The sequence below is a fragment of the Strongylocentrotus purpuratus genome, unplaced genomic scaffold (assembly GCF_000002235.5).
Source record: "Strongylocentrotus purpuratus isolate Spur 01 unplaced genomic scaffold, Spur_5.0 spur5_scaffold_20, whole genome shotgun sequence".
In the NCBI taxonomy this organism is placed as follows: domain Eukaryota; kingdom Metazoa; phylum Echinodermata; class Echinoidea; order Camarodonta; family Strongylocentrotidae; genus Strongylocentrotus; species Strongylocentrotus purpuratus.
The window spans coordinates 46,395,641-46,412,678 of record NW_022145606.1 but is presented as its reverse complement, the minus strand read 5'-3'; the positions used below and the strand labels follow the sequence as shown (position 1 = coordinate 46,412,678).

The 17,038-nt window shown below is 36.2% G+C and overlaps 1 protein-coding gene across 1 annotated transcript; it reads left to right on the top strand.

Annotated features, from left to right (window-relative positions):
* The first annotated feature begins 1,361 nt into the window (after positions 1-1,361).
* Positions 1,362-12,416, top strand: LOC105439196 (spermatogenesis-associated serine-rich protein 2-like). The gene is made up of 4 exons (XM_030993498.1): positions 1,362-1,478; positions 2,813-2,921; positions 8,394-8,440; positions 12,264-12,416. The coding sequence occupies exons 1-4, from the start codon at positions 1,434-1,436 to the stop codon at positions 12,399-12,401; spliced, it is 339 nt and encodes a 112-aa protein (XP_030849358.1). The 5' UTR covers positions 1,362-1,433; the 3' UTR covers positions 12,402-12,416.
* Positions 12,417-17,038: the final 4,622 nt, after the last annotated feature.

Below are 17,038 nucleotides of genomic sequence, written 5' to 3'. Positions count from 1 at the left end.
AATTTTAGGGGGGGGGGGGCACGTGCCCCCCGTGCCCCCCCCCCCCCCCCCCCCCCCGTGGCTACGTGCCTGGTTACTGTAAACAACTTTGAGAAAATTACCATGGTGAAAGCATGTTTCTGATTAATAAACAACAACTTTAAAACAATTAAAAAAACACAGCCTTGTGTAAGTGCTGCATTCACTTGCACAAAATGTACATGTACATGTATGTAGGCTAAATGGGGCATGGGATTATTGTCTTATTCATTTTCATGCTGAAGATATCTTTAATAATCATCCATTGCATTTGTTTGTGCATCAATCATGCCCTACAGTAAGCTTACCCACAGCTAATATTTGCTTTTCATAACACGAACGAACACTCTACAGACCTGCACTGATTTACGTCAAAACAACCAGCTGTTGCTTCGATCGAGTCCCTGAGTTTAGTAGAGTCTATCAAAACCAGGTGACTGCAGCAGTTTTCGTTCTCACAGTGCAGCTAGCTAGCAAGCCCTGTCTTGTATATGTCGGCATTGCCAGGTTGCAGGAGGAGGATGCACGTACTGTTCATGTTTAGTTGGCCTACATGTCATCAGACATTTTTTTAGTGCGCTGAATTATGTGAAAATACACTGAAACCATTGAAATTTGGAGTATTTTTAATTTTTTGATCTAAAACTTCTGTATAGAAATATGCCTATATATAACCATATTGATTTTGGATGTTGATCAAGACTATTGAGCATCTCTCTTTTGCTGTTGGAGCCAAAGCCACTTTTGAAATAGCGAGAGAGAGACAGGTACATGTAATGTATGCACAGGCAGGCGCGTACGCAGGGGGGGGGGGTTGGGGGGTAAACCCCCCCCCCCCTTTGGTATTTTTATGTGTATAAACCCCCCTAAACCCCCCCCCCCCCCCCCTTTTGGATTTTTTGTTTTGTTTAATTATTAAAATAAAAAAAAAAAAAAAAAATTATCCCCATGACTGACCAAAAACAGGTGACCCTACCCCCCCCCCCCCCCCCAACGGAGCAAAATGTCAAATTTTCAAATTTCGAGGTCAAAAAAAAAAAAAAAAAAAGCTTATTCAGCGGTCAGCTGAGTCGTAGCGATTTTTTTTGTGACCAAAAAAAAAAAAAAAAGTGTCCTCTTACCCCCCCCCCCCCCCCGCTTATTCAGCGGTGGGCTGAGTCGTTACGAAATTTTCGGCCCGATTTATAAATGTTCAAACCCCCCCCCCCCCCCTTGAAAAAATCCTGCGTACGCGCCTGTGCACAGGCATACAGTTTACTGAACTCCTTATACTTTTAGTGGAGTTCACTGCTTACCCATCCCATCTCTAGGAGGTTTGTGACATTTTTTTAACAATTTGATTTCTATGTCTCTTGTGTACAGGTGACGGTAAAGACTCTGGAATTTTACTCATTGATGAAAGGACAAAAGCAGTAATGACTGACCAACCAAGACACGCACAAGAAGCTTTCAAGGAACAGGTATATTTGTGCCATTATTTTCTACTACATGTATACAATTGTAGCTTCTGAATATGATTTTTTGATAGTCATTTTGTATCAGAAAGAATTAACACACCTCTATTACTTTCGTCAAATTGCTGCATACATGTAGCAGAACATTTCAATCACCAGAGATTAATTTTAATGATTGAATTTGGGTGAAATACAGGTCGTAAGCTTACGGAAATGAGTCTGCCTTGAAGCCATCAGTGTGCCCCCCATCCCCCTAAAAAAAAAACACTTATAGGAAATCATTTATAACAATTGCTATGGATTCACCCAAATCTTATGTATTTTAAGCAAACTGTTCATGCAATGCATGAAGAGTTCAATTACATGTAGTTTTAGTGAAATGTTTGTTGAGTGTTGACAACCATGTTCAACAAGTGAATGAAAAATCTGTAATTGGAGCAAATGAAAGAGAGAAAAGGAAGAGAGGAAGGAGGGTGGGGAGTGTAACAGAGAGAAGGAGAGAGAGATTAACAGACAGAGACAGAGGGAGAGAGAGAATCAGAGAGAGAGAGAGAGAGAGAGAGAAAACATCAAACAGAGAACAGAGAGAGAGAGAGAGTGAGACAGACGGACAGACAGACAGACAGAGAGTAAAAGAGAGAGAGAGTGAGGGAGGGAGAGAGAAGGGATGAACTTGTAACCATGGTTTGACCTCGTGACCCAGCCACTAACATTTTTGCCTAGATATTCAAGAAGTAGGATGGGAAGTAGATCACATCCTATGAAACAAGTCTTCCTGTTCCGCTCCTACATGTACATGCACATGTTTGTGAAACTTGTTATACCGTTATTCCTAATCCTACAAATGTATGTCAGAACTCCTCCTTTGCAAAGGTTGTAAAAAGACTTGCTCCAGTGACAATTGTTCTTCTGTCAGTATACTACAGAACTTAATTCCTAATTTCAGTCATGGACCAAATACTACATGTACACTGAACCCTAAACCTAAGCCAATCCTTTATACCTATCCTAAAACCGAATTGAAACCCCAACCCCATCTCTTTGATGAAATAAAGCCTGGAGCAATTGTCTCAACTGTATTGAGACTTTGAATGGTCATTTTGAGTGTCGTGAGTGGCATGCAAAGATACAAATCACAGTTACATTGCTTCTTCCTCTAAATGGCCCCATCTATCTAAGATTTCAACAGTATGTTTTGTAACCATGTACTCAAACATATCATTCCAATTTAGATTGTTTGTTGAAGTTCAGTGAGAACGTCATTAAAATCAGATGTGCATGGTGTGAATGTTTTTTTTTATTGTTATATAATTTTTTACTATATCTCCAATCTCACCCAGATTGCCAAAGTCCGTGAGTTTGTTCCTACCCGTAGTAGAGATGATATTGCACTGGTTCTTCAATGCCATGAGGGAAATGTGGATAAAGCGGTACAGTCATTCATGGAAGGTAAGATCCTCATTGGAAAAGGAAAAAACAAAATAATAACAACTTTCGAATATTTTTTCCATGCAAAGTGAATACAGTTCAATTTAAATCTCAGTAATTTGTCGAGGTCATGGATGTTGAACGAATTTGGAGAAGACAAAATTATTATAGGCCTCTATTATAATATTAATGTGATGTATAAAAGCTGCGTACCTGGTACGATTGTATAACATTTAGTGACCTTGGTAATACTCACTCATGTATGAAATGATGAAATACCTTCACATATGTTCAACACTGACTTGAATAGCATAAAGAATTAAGGAATGATGAAAGAGATTGATGAGGATCAGTACTTTACAATACCTGTACTTGGCGTAATACGTCAGCAGATGCAATGTACACAAAGTTTCTTTACCTCTGACAAAAGTCAATATAAATGTGAAAGAATAAAACTTACATTCCCGACTTTGAAAGAACTACATGTACATGTAATATCCTTTGGTATGCAGGAACATAATATCTAGTGCCATACTGCAAAATGGTAATTTTCTGCTAGTCTTCTATTGTAAGCTCCATCACATTTGAGAAATATGTTATCTTTGGGGTAATAGTATATTTGTAAAGCGCTTAGAGACATAGTATTAAGCGCAATATAAAAATTAAATATTATTATTATTATTATGTACTGTAATGTTACTTGTGAAAAAATGCCTTTAAGTACTCTTTAGGGCATGTACTGTAGGCTTCATGTCAGTAAGTGGCTCTACAGAATGACGATTTTGTAGATCTTCAAGGAGGGTTTGCCCAAAATGTGTTGCTCATGTACAGTATACATGTACACTGTATATTCAAATTTTAATAAAAAGCAGAAAAGTGGTTTTAATCACTTCCCAATTAAAAGAAAAAGAGGAGGATGACGAGGAGATGTGTTTGTTAATGTTTCTGATAGAGTCTTAGTGGTCAGGAATTGGCCATCTTCAAGAATCAGCTCAGGTACACATCAACAACTAAATATAAGAAAAAAAGAAATGATTAGTTGGTTCTGCTTGGAAAAAAAACACACAAAACAGAAGAAATTAATGAACAAATCCCCTCCACATCCTCCTCTTTTTCTTTTAATTTAACTGCTGAGGAAAAAGTGAATGAGACAAGTGTACTGTAGCGCTTCGCATATTCATGTTACCCAGTTGATCACTAGATCTTTATTAAGTGAGTGTATGTACAGGCAATTTTTGTTTCACAGTAATGTTTTTACAGGCCTAAAAATATTACTTTGTGCAGTTCATTTAATACACAAATGTTTACTGTGCACTGCATTTTTGTTTGCTGTTTGTTTATTTGTTGTTGTTGTTTGTCTTTGATTTTAGTTGGTACAAGACAGCCTTAAATTAAAGTGTAGGAATGAACCTGAAAGTTGAGTACATGTGCCTTGTACATGTTTGTAGCTACCAGTTATTTCTACAGTTCTGTTTCCCTAATCTTGATATTATGTGTTCCTGTAGATTCTGTTGTTTATAGACTAGTGGAACTCTTGAAATGAGTCTAGTCCACATGTCCAATCTAATAGTCTGCAGGCACAGACTCTCATTTGATACTTAAACACAATAGGCCAGTTTCGGCGGTTACGTAATGCGCGGTTACTGTAACCAAGCCCGACAAGCTTTGTCAAATCACCATTTTGAATCTGTGCATTGTGTATTAGACTGTCGGTTCTTGCCGTTAAATTGCATTCATATCTTTCTATCAAAACTGCGTGTATATATATATGAATTTCTGTTTTGGCCGGAAATGTCTTCCAACTTGCCATTCATCAAGTTGAGTTTCAGGCAGCTGCAATATTTTCTAATAAAAAGAGGAGTTTCGACTACGGTATACACCCGAGAAAAGACTCGTTAAATTAGCGTCCGCAGTAGCGGACTAGCCTGCCCATAGCCCATGACCTACGGGGTCCGTGTCACTCGGTAGACGTGACTGTATGGGGAAATTACAACGGGCAGGATTTTCGTTAAGTGAACTAGTTACATACCTCCCTTAAGTTTGACGATATTCCTGACTTTGGGACCTATGACGTATTCAATTATCTAGTAGAGAATATGGCGGACCATGCATTTATGATCGTCGAAAACTAAAGGCTTTTATGAGTTTTGAAGACTTTCGATTGATATTTCCCGATGGCCATAGCTATGTGGCCTGGAAAAGCTCAAGTACAATCCCCCTCTAGTTAGCTCTCGGCAGCTCATGATAGCGACTTGTGACTAGATTATACAGGTCAAACCGACGCAAAAATACAGAACATACCAACTTGAACAAAAAGAAAAAATATATAAATAATAAACAAATAAAAAGTAGAAGTCTAGACTAGATCTAATAGAAAATGTAATAACAATTTTATTTTTAAATGTTTTTTTTTTAAATATTAATAATTGCTTCTTGAAGTTGAATAAAGAAGGTCCGGCATAATTGTAGTCTAATACTATTAACTTTTATTTTATGAAAATCAAACTTAATTCCTAATCTTATTCTAAACAATAACATTATTCATCATCCTGATTCTTCTTCCTTGCCATCATAAGGTTTTTTATTATTACTTTTATTATTCCCTTTTTCCATTGCTCTATCATTCTTTTTCCTTGTTCATTGTTTTTCTTCATTTTTTCCGTTCAAAATTATTTGTTTATCATTATTCATCATTCTTATTCTAGCTCTCTGTCATCGGACGATATTATTTTATAAATATTATTTTATTAACAAAGACCTTATATATTATATTATTACCTTTATTGTCATTATATTCTCGTTGCTTTTGTTAATAATATTGATTCTGCGGTCAGTGCTTGCTTCTCGTTAGCCGTTTCTCGTCTGCCTTGAAATAGCCACAGTCTATAATTGACTTTTAAAATTCACCTCATATGTAAACACTATAGTGCCCTTGATCAGAGCCATGCACACAATGTATATGATTAGTTGTAATTTCTGGGGATAAGATCATTGTGAGTCTCTGTGTAGTTTGAGTGTGTCGCTCTAGCCCTCTACATGTACATCGATGTATAAACATACATTTGCATGTCCATAATTTATTTAAAAAAATGTTATACTGTAAGTACATTATAAAGGACAATATATGTTGTAGACATAGACATTTATTCCATTTTGGTTCTTTTTTTTGTATCAAGAAGAGTGTCTTGACCTATTGTGTGTATGCAATTGTTGCACAGGGGTTTCAAGAATAAAATGCACAGAGGTACAAAGGTACATGTATATGTACGTACATGTGATGTAATCAAAGAAATTTTGAAATAAATTTAGGAGAATAACATCTACCGGTAGTCCTACATTTACATGTACTGTACGTACACATTTAAGCTTGATATTCACATGTAGAATTATACTTCACCTATACTGTTTTCACACTGGCAATATTTTGCTTAACCCCGTACTATAGGTGGGGTTAAGGGGGGGGGGGGGGTCTTAGCCCCACCTATAGTACAGGGTTAAGCCTATTCCACTTTCTGTTCAGACTGGTTTTTACCAAAGTGGGCTAAAGTTGGCTAACCCCACCTATAGTACGGGGTTAACTAACCCTGCAAAATAGCAGGGCTAACTCCGCAATTGTGGTGCTAACTCCTGCTAACCCCGCAATTGCGGTGCTAAGCAAATGAATGAGAACAGAAACGAAAATAGTCCGGTACTACGCAATGGAGCGTATCGCAGCTGGCCAGATGCGAGGTATGTCCAATCATAACATTCATGATATCCGGGGTTAACGAAATGCAGTGAGAACAGCGGGAATTTTCTTATTCTAGAATAGGCGCTAGTACGGGACTACAAACAGTGTGTGTGAAAAGCCAAAAAAAATAGTCCGGGGTTAAGGATAGTACGGGGCTAAGCAAAGTACGGGGTTAAGCAAAACCAGTGTGAAAAGAGTACTAGAGTACACAGGCCTGCATCTACTGTACATAGATCTGTACATACACATGTACATAAACAGTAGACATTCCTTTTTGTGTTTTCAAATGTACATGTACATGTAGGCTTATCATTGGAAGGTAAAATACATAGTCCAAGAATCTGTCAGTGTTTGCATTAAATTATTAAAGCCAAATTCAATAAAATTTGCAATGTGCTGTGACATCAAGATATTTGGGACCTTGACAGAATAACTGTGTAATGGTTGGCATGGTAACAGCCTACACATCAGTTGCATGTTTGCAATGATCAAGAGTAAGTGCTTTGATGTGTTCGGATGTGTTTCATTGAACTGCCTGACTTGAATGTTTTTCATGTCATTGAACTTTGTTGAAGTCTGATGCATAAAATGCATCTCTTTTTTGTTGTATGTTTCGTTGAAGTCTGGCATGGTTATAATAGGAGGAAATCAACAAGTTGACAATATCGATTCCATTTCTCTCTAAGTAAAAAATGGCTAGAATATACATGCATAACATGCACCCAATGTTTTGTAGAATTATACGACAGTGCTTAAAGGTAGCTTTACCCTGTCACCACAGGAATTTTAAAGGGCTAAATTAATCTTGTTATTCTTCAAATTTGCAACAATAATATTTTTCTCTTTATAGTGTTGCATTGTTTAACAGTATATTCAAATGTAACGTATCTGAAAACAATATACCGGTACATGGGTAAGAACTTTGTTGAAAACTAAAAGAATGGCCAATTTTTATTGAATACAACATGATTATGAACCTTTCAACATGTTGCCAATTGATGGATTTTGCAAGTGTAAACCCATCATACAATATTTGAGTGCTTAACACTTTTTTATACACAAGATTATAATGTATTCAAACATGGAACATGTAGCTATTTGCATGGTTATAATGAGTTACATTAAAGTGACGTGTTTATTGATTTTGTGACATTGTGTTTGATGACATACTGTACATGTATTTTGAACACATGGCACCACTAAAAAATCCTTTGCACTTGTTTGTAAAAAAAGAAAAATCGCAAACATTGCACATTTCAGTTTTAGTGTACTTGATTAGTTTGTATTAAACATTTTACGGTGACTGCTGGTAACATTGTACTCAATTTGAATTACCATACATTTTTTGTTTGTTATGAAGAAGGAATTAATTTACCACTATATTTATCCCTGGTGTCTAAAAGCTCTGTCGGTACATGTTCATGTTTAAAATACCAATGTACCCTGTTCAAGTATTTTCACAACGACTCTGCAGAATGGTTCAATCGCCATACCAATTTGGTTGGTATAAATTTATTTTGGTGTCAAACTGTCAATAATATAATACACTTTACTTAAGGTTGGTAACAATTTCCAAAGATTGAACAATTCTTTAAGAGATTCTAAACTTTGAATACTGTAAAGTGTAAACATTTTCATAAACCTTCATAAACATTCAAATTATGACAGTGACAACATACCTCATTGCATGAACTATCCTTAAAATTACTTGAGTATTTAAAAAGCCATGTAATTTTCAATTTCTTTCTTTATTTTCTTGTTAGATGGAGCCAAAACTGTTTTGAATGAGTGGCAGTCGCATGGCAAGAAGGTAAGTGTGGATGTCTCAGCTTCAAATATTCCTCTCTGAATTATAATGTCAATACATGTACATGCAGATCACTGAATCATTTTCCCTCTTTTCCATCAAGGTATACTTCATTAGATTGCGCATTTCGCTTCACAAAGAGGTAGAAGTAGGCAGTGCAAAATAAAGTGATAATACAAAAAAAACAATGATACTGTATGTCTAGTTTACCCAGGGTTGCACTGCATAATATATATTACCCTGGCTTTACACAATGTGAGATAGAAAAGCTCTTAGCCGATAGAAAAGGAAATGAACAGCAGCAAATCTCAAACGTACTCAAACAAAAATACATGTACATATTTACACTGCTGGTAGGACATGATTTGATTTTCGTCATTCCGTACATGTACCTCTACCAAATACAAATAGGGAAAAGCAGCTAAACATATATAGGAAAGGTACTACTGTACAAACGTTTGCAAAACGAACTTGGAATACATGTATAACTTTTGATTTTAAAGTTGCTTGGTTAAAGTATGGGACCTGTCATTTGCCATATACTGTAGGTGGTGGTTAAAGCAAACTAGCAGTATATGTCGATATCAATTTGGAAAATATGCATGACTTTTTATGTACCCCGGTAAAGTATAGGTGACAAGTTCTCACAGTATGGGAATTGTTATTATCCAAGAATTTACCACACCCTTTTGGTTTCCCCTTTTAAAGAAATATTTTCAATCGTGTGCATTTATTCATTCATGGTCCATTTAAACCCAACTATTATGTTCCAAGAAGGCCATAGGTACATTGTATGCATAACACATTTATAAAACAGCCATCAAGGTGATCCTTTTGTATGTCATGAGCATGTGGAACTGTATACATCCATGATGTTGTGAACTTGAAGGTTTCCCAATAGTACACCTAGCAAGGCAAACTTCTCTACACTGTATTGATCACGCAGTTATTCCTCCACACGGTACATTGCGATACATTTAGGCCTACTGTACATGTACATGTACATTTAATAGGTCATCTGTTTCTTTTGTATTTTTGTTTTCTTTGGCATCTTTTCATCCAATGTTCCCCCGACACATGTCACACCAGTGAAAGGATGTTTCTAATACCTCACCAGGAGCAAAGTCAAGGCTACTGGAGACTTTTTCACAGCACGTTTTTGCAATGACCATTCCCTGGTGTACTCCTTGGCTTCCTGCCTCTCTCTAAAGTCCGCACATTGAATCAGTGAATTTGGGGAGGTCATGAACTTGAAACATATCGTTGACCTTTGCAAGCCCTTTCAGTTCCATCCCGTTTGATATCATCAAGAGGACACATGTTCTGCCTTGGTGTCTGAAACATGCACATTGAATCCATGGCAGAATTAGATATTCAGGGGGAAGTTAACCCTAATATGAAGTTGGTTTTAAAGGTAAAGACCAGTTATGGTCATGCGATTGCATTGTGAAAGAAACGTTGTGGAATCGATCAGAAAAGGTTGATCATCTAGCATCTAGCATCTGCAAGGTTCTGGAATCATCAAAATGATAAGAAATTTGGCACATTCTTTGTAAAGTTACAAGCACTATACACAGAAAGATGTATATGGGACTACCCTATATCTCTCACAGTCCATGAGAGAAACAAATTTACCAAATATATAAATTTCCCGGCAAATTTTCTATCATCATGTATTAGTCAAAACATATTCTTTCACATGATTGGTAATGAGAGCTTCCATTTCATTTTTTGAAATTGGGGCGTTTCCAATACTGGTCTTAACCTTTAATAGAAGCAGAAAAATGTGAGGAACAGGTCAGTGAAAGCTTGAGCAAAATCTCATTAAAAGTGAGAAAGTTATGAATTTTTGAAATTGCGATCAGTCAAAACACATATTGGTAACTCTGTGATGTATCTTGTAAGGTCTCCTCTCATTTGCTCTGTACTAACAAAGAACTTTAGTTTTCCCCAAAACTAATTTCCAGTCATACAATGCACCCTCAATAGTTACAACTGTGTTTTTATACACCTAGTATATGAAACATCTTTTCCATCATCAATAACTAAGAAAATGAAAGTTTATATACCAAAGAAAATGGGAAATATTCCCAAATCGGATTTTGCTCAAACTTTCATTGCCCTGTTCCTCTGATATTTCTGATTCTATCAAAATTACCTTAATATCAGGGTGGACTTTCCCTTTGAATACCGTACCTTAAACTTTGAGGGAACCAAACTTTACAAGTATTTGGGGAAAGTGGGACTAATAAACCCTTTGAAATGGCCCTAACTATCCTAATGCGCTCCAGAGTGCTCCCATCCAAGCAAGACGCTCCATGAACCAAGAAACCCAAACTATTGCGATAGTGCAAGAAGCATTATAAGCCAGCACTAAATGTAGAAGGAGATCTAATAATGGGGTCTTAGTGCCGGAAAATGAGGGAAAGTCAGGAGACAGTAACTTTGACTCTTTTCACTTAGTTGTCATTGAGATGGAAATTCATTCATACCTTACATGTACATGTATTTTATTGAAAATACTTGCACTTTTATGGTTCAAATGCTTCAACAGAGTTAGTTTGAGTTTGATTTCTACATGTTTACCTTTAAATGACAAACACATACATGTACATATGGCTCTCACTTCTGCTTTTCCCATGTCTATTGAAGTTTACTTGTCATGACATCTGGTGTGATATTCGTGCGACAAACTCCTCAATAATCCATATGTTTACTAATGTACATATTCAAACTGGCTCCTCAAATATGCAGGAAGTGCATGTGTACTTCAGGCACTCACAAAACATCTGTGGATATTACAAGAGGAACTGAAAAACAAGACAATGAATTTCAGCCAATGTTATATTCATTGAGTACTTGTTTGTTTGAGGAGGTGTTGTGGTATGTTGGTTTATTCATTTGACATTCAATGCAAGGTTGAAGTTTCGAATCCGTGCCAGGTACTTAAACGTCATTTGACATTTGCCACTCTCCACCAGGGTGTTATTAAGTGGGTACCCTGTACAATGTGAAAATCATAGTTTGCTCAGCATTGTGAGTGTCAATAAAATGGCGCCTGGCTGGAATGCTCCCCTGGGAGTAGAGAATGTGCAAACATTCTGTGTGGGCAAGCCTACATGTAAGTCTCCTGGCCGGGATAATAATTTATATTATCATCTATAAAGCGCTGACATAAGCTTCTTAAGTACCGTTTTTATTATTAGTACAACATTATTATTGTTGATGTACATGTACTGTAGCACTCAAGTCTAAACCCGAAATATTATTATCATTATTATTATTTGTTGATGAAGAAATTTCTGCTTTGTTCCTTTGTTGTTGTCTATCCTCCTATCATATTATCTGTTATTGCCCAGAAGTGTATAATCATACATGATACTTTTACACAAAGTCAATATGCTTCTGGTTCTCATCAGCAGACTAGAATATTACCTTGATACAAATTTTAAAATCGGTTCAGTTTGCCTCAATATAGAGGGAAGTGAAGAGGTCAGTTTGTAGGTCAAATGTGCGACAAGTTTAATATGGCCTGAGACACTTTATTCAGTGTTAATGTCACATACATGTAGGCCAAGGTCAAATAGGTTTGAAGGGGGGGGGGGGGAGCAGGAGTAGCAAAGTATCACTCTGTCAAACTAGACCCATACATGTACGTTGCAATGAATTGAAACACCAGGGGCAAAATAAATGCATGTAAACTAAAATTCATATTATTTTTGTAAGCACTCACTTGATTCAAAGTCTGATGAAAACATTTACATTTATATGCACAAAGTTCTAACTGATATCTCTCTTTCTCATTTCTTTCTCTTTCTATTCCCAGTCTGCAAATAAGAGGAATAAGAAAAAGAAACGAGGACCTGATGCGCCAGATGAGAAATCAAACGGTGGTGATGCTGCTGTAGCTAGTAAAACAGGTAAATATAAACACGCTAGAGCAATTCCATGTAAAGTTGCCTAAGCAGACCTGCCAACCAGTACGATTTAGTCGTATTTCGTACGATTTTTAGAAGCAAATACGACAGTACGATTTTCCTCAATAAAATATGATTTTCAAAAAAAAAAAAAAAAAAAAAAAATTGTTTTCTTTTATTTTTCTTTCTTTTTTTTCCTTCTTTTTTAAATAATTTTTAAAAATAGTATTATGTGTGTATGTGTGCCAATTTCAATGGTAAAATGCCAATCCTGTCCTGTAAAGTATCCTACAAGCATCTCACATAGGCAATTTGGGGATGTTCATTGGTTCATCGAACACACCAGTCGTGACGAAATCATGCATATTCAACCAATGATCCTTTAAAAAAATTCTTCCTGTATGAAGGAACTGTACAAGGCATTGATCCGCGTAACAGTCCTTGTTTATTTGTAAGAATACAACTTTTGTCAGTAAAATACAACTTTTGGGATTAAAGAATACAGTTTTTGAACTCCAGAGGTTGGCAGGTCTGATGATCCCGGCATCTGATCGAGAAATAAATGGCACATTGTTGATAGCTTATTGTCTCAGCTACAACATACTCGAAGCTCAGCAAAAACGAAGCAAAAACGACGGAGATATTGCTCGTGAAAGACGGGAATGTAGAATCCTGTTTTGAGAAAAAGTCATGTCCCATAGAGAATACACGCAAAATGTGAAAAATTGACATGCCTCCTTTAATCGCAAAAATACGCCATGATGCTTTCGTGAAAATGAAAATCCGTGAAAACTGCATTCGTAGAGAATTGTCTCAGCTAGAACATATCAAAATTTGGAAGTAAATTGATCAACATTTTATGAGATACAATCAATTTTCCAAAAATATGATGACGTCATAATATGCAAATTAAAATTTTGAGTTCGGAGGCCATTATGATGACGTCATGAGTTAATTGAGGGTCGAATGAGACATGAAATCATATCTCCGATTCATACTCTATCAAAATATTAAAAAAAACTTGGGGTCACCTTCCATCCTAAAGCGCTACAGCGGATTTTGTATAGGCATGTTTTTGCCCATGTACATGTATGCTATGTATTACAAGAGCTCGCACGCACGGTAATTATCTTAAACGGCCGCTCATTCCGTTATTAATGGGCAGAAAAAGGTGAACAAGGTATCAAAATGCTTAGAAAATGTGCCAAATATGATGACAGAGAAAATTTGGCGATTCTATGTTGGAAAATGCCATTACGCGCGAAAACGCGCGCGCATGCGCGTGTGCGCGTATTTTTGCAAAATACTTTAAATGGCCTGAAACGTATGCAAAATGATTTTGAGCATTTTTATTTTTTGCGCGCGCACTGACGAATGGACGTACGCATGCGCGCGCGTTTTCTGACCTAAAAATTGACCGGACGGATATTGACCTTAATCATGATAAATATGAATGAGAAATGCCTTTCCGTTATGAAGATATGATCATGAGTAAAAAGTACCAAAAAAAAACACAAAATGGCGCCTGGATGACGTCATGAACACTTCATGACCTTGAAAATGTTACTCTAACGTCTCATGACAATGACCTATGACTGTGCCAAAATTGAACGAAATTGACTAAACTGATCTTGAGTTATCCTGTTAACAAAAAAGTGGGAACAATAAATAAAAATAAAGAATAAATAAACTAGAAATTTAATTCGTCATGGGGACGAATTAGGTGGTCTGTTTTCAATTTTATGATCATTGAAAAGTCAAAAAAGAAAAAAAAATGAAGAAAACAAATTGTTGGAGACTCCCGGACTCGAAACAGGGATCTCGAGGTCCGAGGTCAAGTGCGTTACCGATATACCAAAACATTTCCCATAGCGATTACACGTAAACGGAAAATGAATTTCTCAAATCCCACTTTGCAAGTGAAATATGAGCATGATCCCGGCATCTGATCGAGAAATAAATGGCACACTAGTGATAGCTTATTGTCTCAGCTACAACATACTCGATGCTCAGTGAAATCGAAGCTAAGACGACGGAGATATTGCTCGTGAAAGACGGGAATGTAGAATCCAGTTTTCAGAAAAAGTCATGTCCTATAGAGAATACACGCAAAATGTAAAAAATTGACATGCCTCCTTTAATCGCAAAAATACGCCATGATGCTTTCGTCAAAATGAAAATTCGTGATAACTGTATCTGTAGAGAATTGTCTCAGCTAGAACATATCAAAATTTGGATGAAAATTGATCAATATTTACAGAGATACAATAAATTTTCCAAAAATATGATGACGTCATAATATGCAAATTAAAATTTTGAGTTCGGAGGCCATTATGATGACGTCATGAGTTAATTGAGGGTCAAATGAAACATGAAATCATATCTCCGATTCATACTACATCAAAATATGAAAAAAAACTTGGGGTCACCTTGCATCCTAAAGCGCTACAATGGATTTTGTATAGGCATGTTTTTGCCCATGTATGCTATGTATTACAAAAGCTCGCACGCACGGTAATTATCTTAAACGGACGCTCATTCCGTTATTAATGGGCAGAAAAAGTTGAACAAGGTATCAAAATGCTTGGAAAAATGTGCCAAATATGATGACAGAAAATATTTGGCGATTCTATGTTGGAAGATGCAATTACGCGCGAAAACGCGCGCGCATATGCGTGCGCGCGTTTTTTTTGCAAAATGCTTAAAATGGCTTCAAACGTATGCAAAATGAATTTAAGACGATTTTGAGCATTTTTATTTTTTGCGCGCGCGCTAACGCGCGGACATACGCATGCGCGCGCGTTTTCCGACCTGAAATTGACCGGACGGATATTGACCTTAATCATGATAAATATGAATGAGAAATGCCTTTCTGTTTTGAAGATATGATCATGAGTAAAAAGTACCAAAAATAACACAAAATGGCGCCTGGATGACGTCATGAAGACTTTATGACCTTGAAAATGTTACTCTAACGTCTCATGACAATGACCTATGACTGTGCCAAAATTGAACGAAATTGACTAAACTGATCTTGAGTTATCCTGTTAACAAAAAAGTGGGAACAATAAATAAAAACTAGACATATAATACTTGTTTGGAACAAGTATAGGTGGGCTGGTCAACTAACATTTGAGACAAAATAGAGCAAAAATAAGCGACATACTGCTTACAAATTCTTAAAAGACAATATCATGTAGATTCATAACGTGAACTAAATTCACCTTCTATAGGCATAACACGCAAATTATGAAGTTTTTGACATGAGGCCTTTAATCAAAATTTTCACTATGATGACGTCATCAAAATAAAAAATGGTTATTACTGCGCTTGTAGAGAATTGTCTTAGCTACAACATATCGAAATTTTGAAGAAAATTGATCAATATTTACAGAGATACAATCAATTTTACATAAATATGCTGACGTCATAATATGCAAATTCGTATTTTGAGTTCCAAGGCCATTGTGATGATGTCACGATACACTTAATGGCCAAATGAGACATGGAATCATATTTCCGACTCATACTCTATCTTAATATGAAAAAAAAATTGAGGATCCCGGTGCATTCCAAAGAGCTATAACGGATTTTGTATAGGCATGTTTTTGCCCATATATGCTATGTATTAAAAGACCTCGCGCGCACTGACATTTATCTGGAATTTACGCTCATCTTGTTCATAATGGTCATAAAGAGATAAACATGGAATCAAATTCCTTGAAAAAATATGAGAATTATCATGAAAGAAAAAAAAATGGCGATTCTATATTTTGTAATGGTGTTACGCGCGAAAACGCGATTTTTTATAAAATGCTTAAAATGACCTGAAACGTATGCAAAAAAAATTTGAGACGATTTTGAGCATTTAAAAATTTTGCGCGCGGACGTACGCGCACGCGCGCGTTTTTTGACCTGAAATTGACTGGACTGATATTGACCTTGATCATAATAAATATTAATGAGAAATACCTTTTGGTTATGAAGATATGATCATGAGTTTATTTTCAGAAAATTTCACAAAACGGCGCCTAGATGACGTCATCAGTCAAGGTCAAAGTTGAAAACCTTACTGTGTTTTCTCCATATGCCTATACATATATGTGCCAAATTTCAAGGTATTTCATTCAACCATTTTCAAGTTATCTTGCTAACAAAAAAGTGGGTCGAAATAAGAAAAATAAACTAGATTTGTAATACTTGTTTGGAACAAGTATAGGTGGGCTGATCCAACAAAAAATTGAGACAAAATAAAGGGTACAATTGAGATAGCTTTTTGTCTCAGCTACAACATACTCGAAGTTCAGCGTAAATGAAGCAAAAACAACGTAGATATTGCTCGCGAAAGACGGGAATGTAGAATCGAGTTTTGAGAAAAAAATCATGTCCCATAGAGAATACACGCAAAATGTGAAAATTGACATGCCTCCTTTAATCACAAAAATACGCCATAATGTTTTGGTCGAAATTAACAATTGTGATGACATTATTTGTAGAAAATTGTCTCAGCTAGAACATTTCAAAATTTGGAAGAAAATCAATCACTATTTACAGAGATACAATCAATTTTCCAAAAATATGATGACAACATAATATGCAAATTGAAATTTTGAGTTCGGAGGCCATTATGATGACGTCATGAGTTAATTGAGGGTAAAATAAGACATGAAATCATATCTCCAAT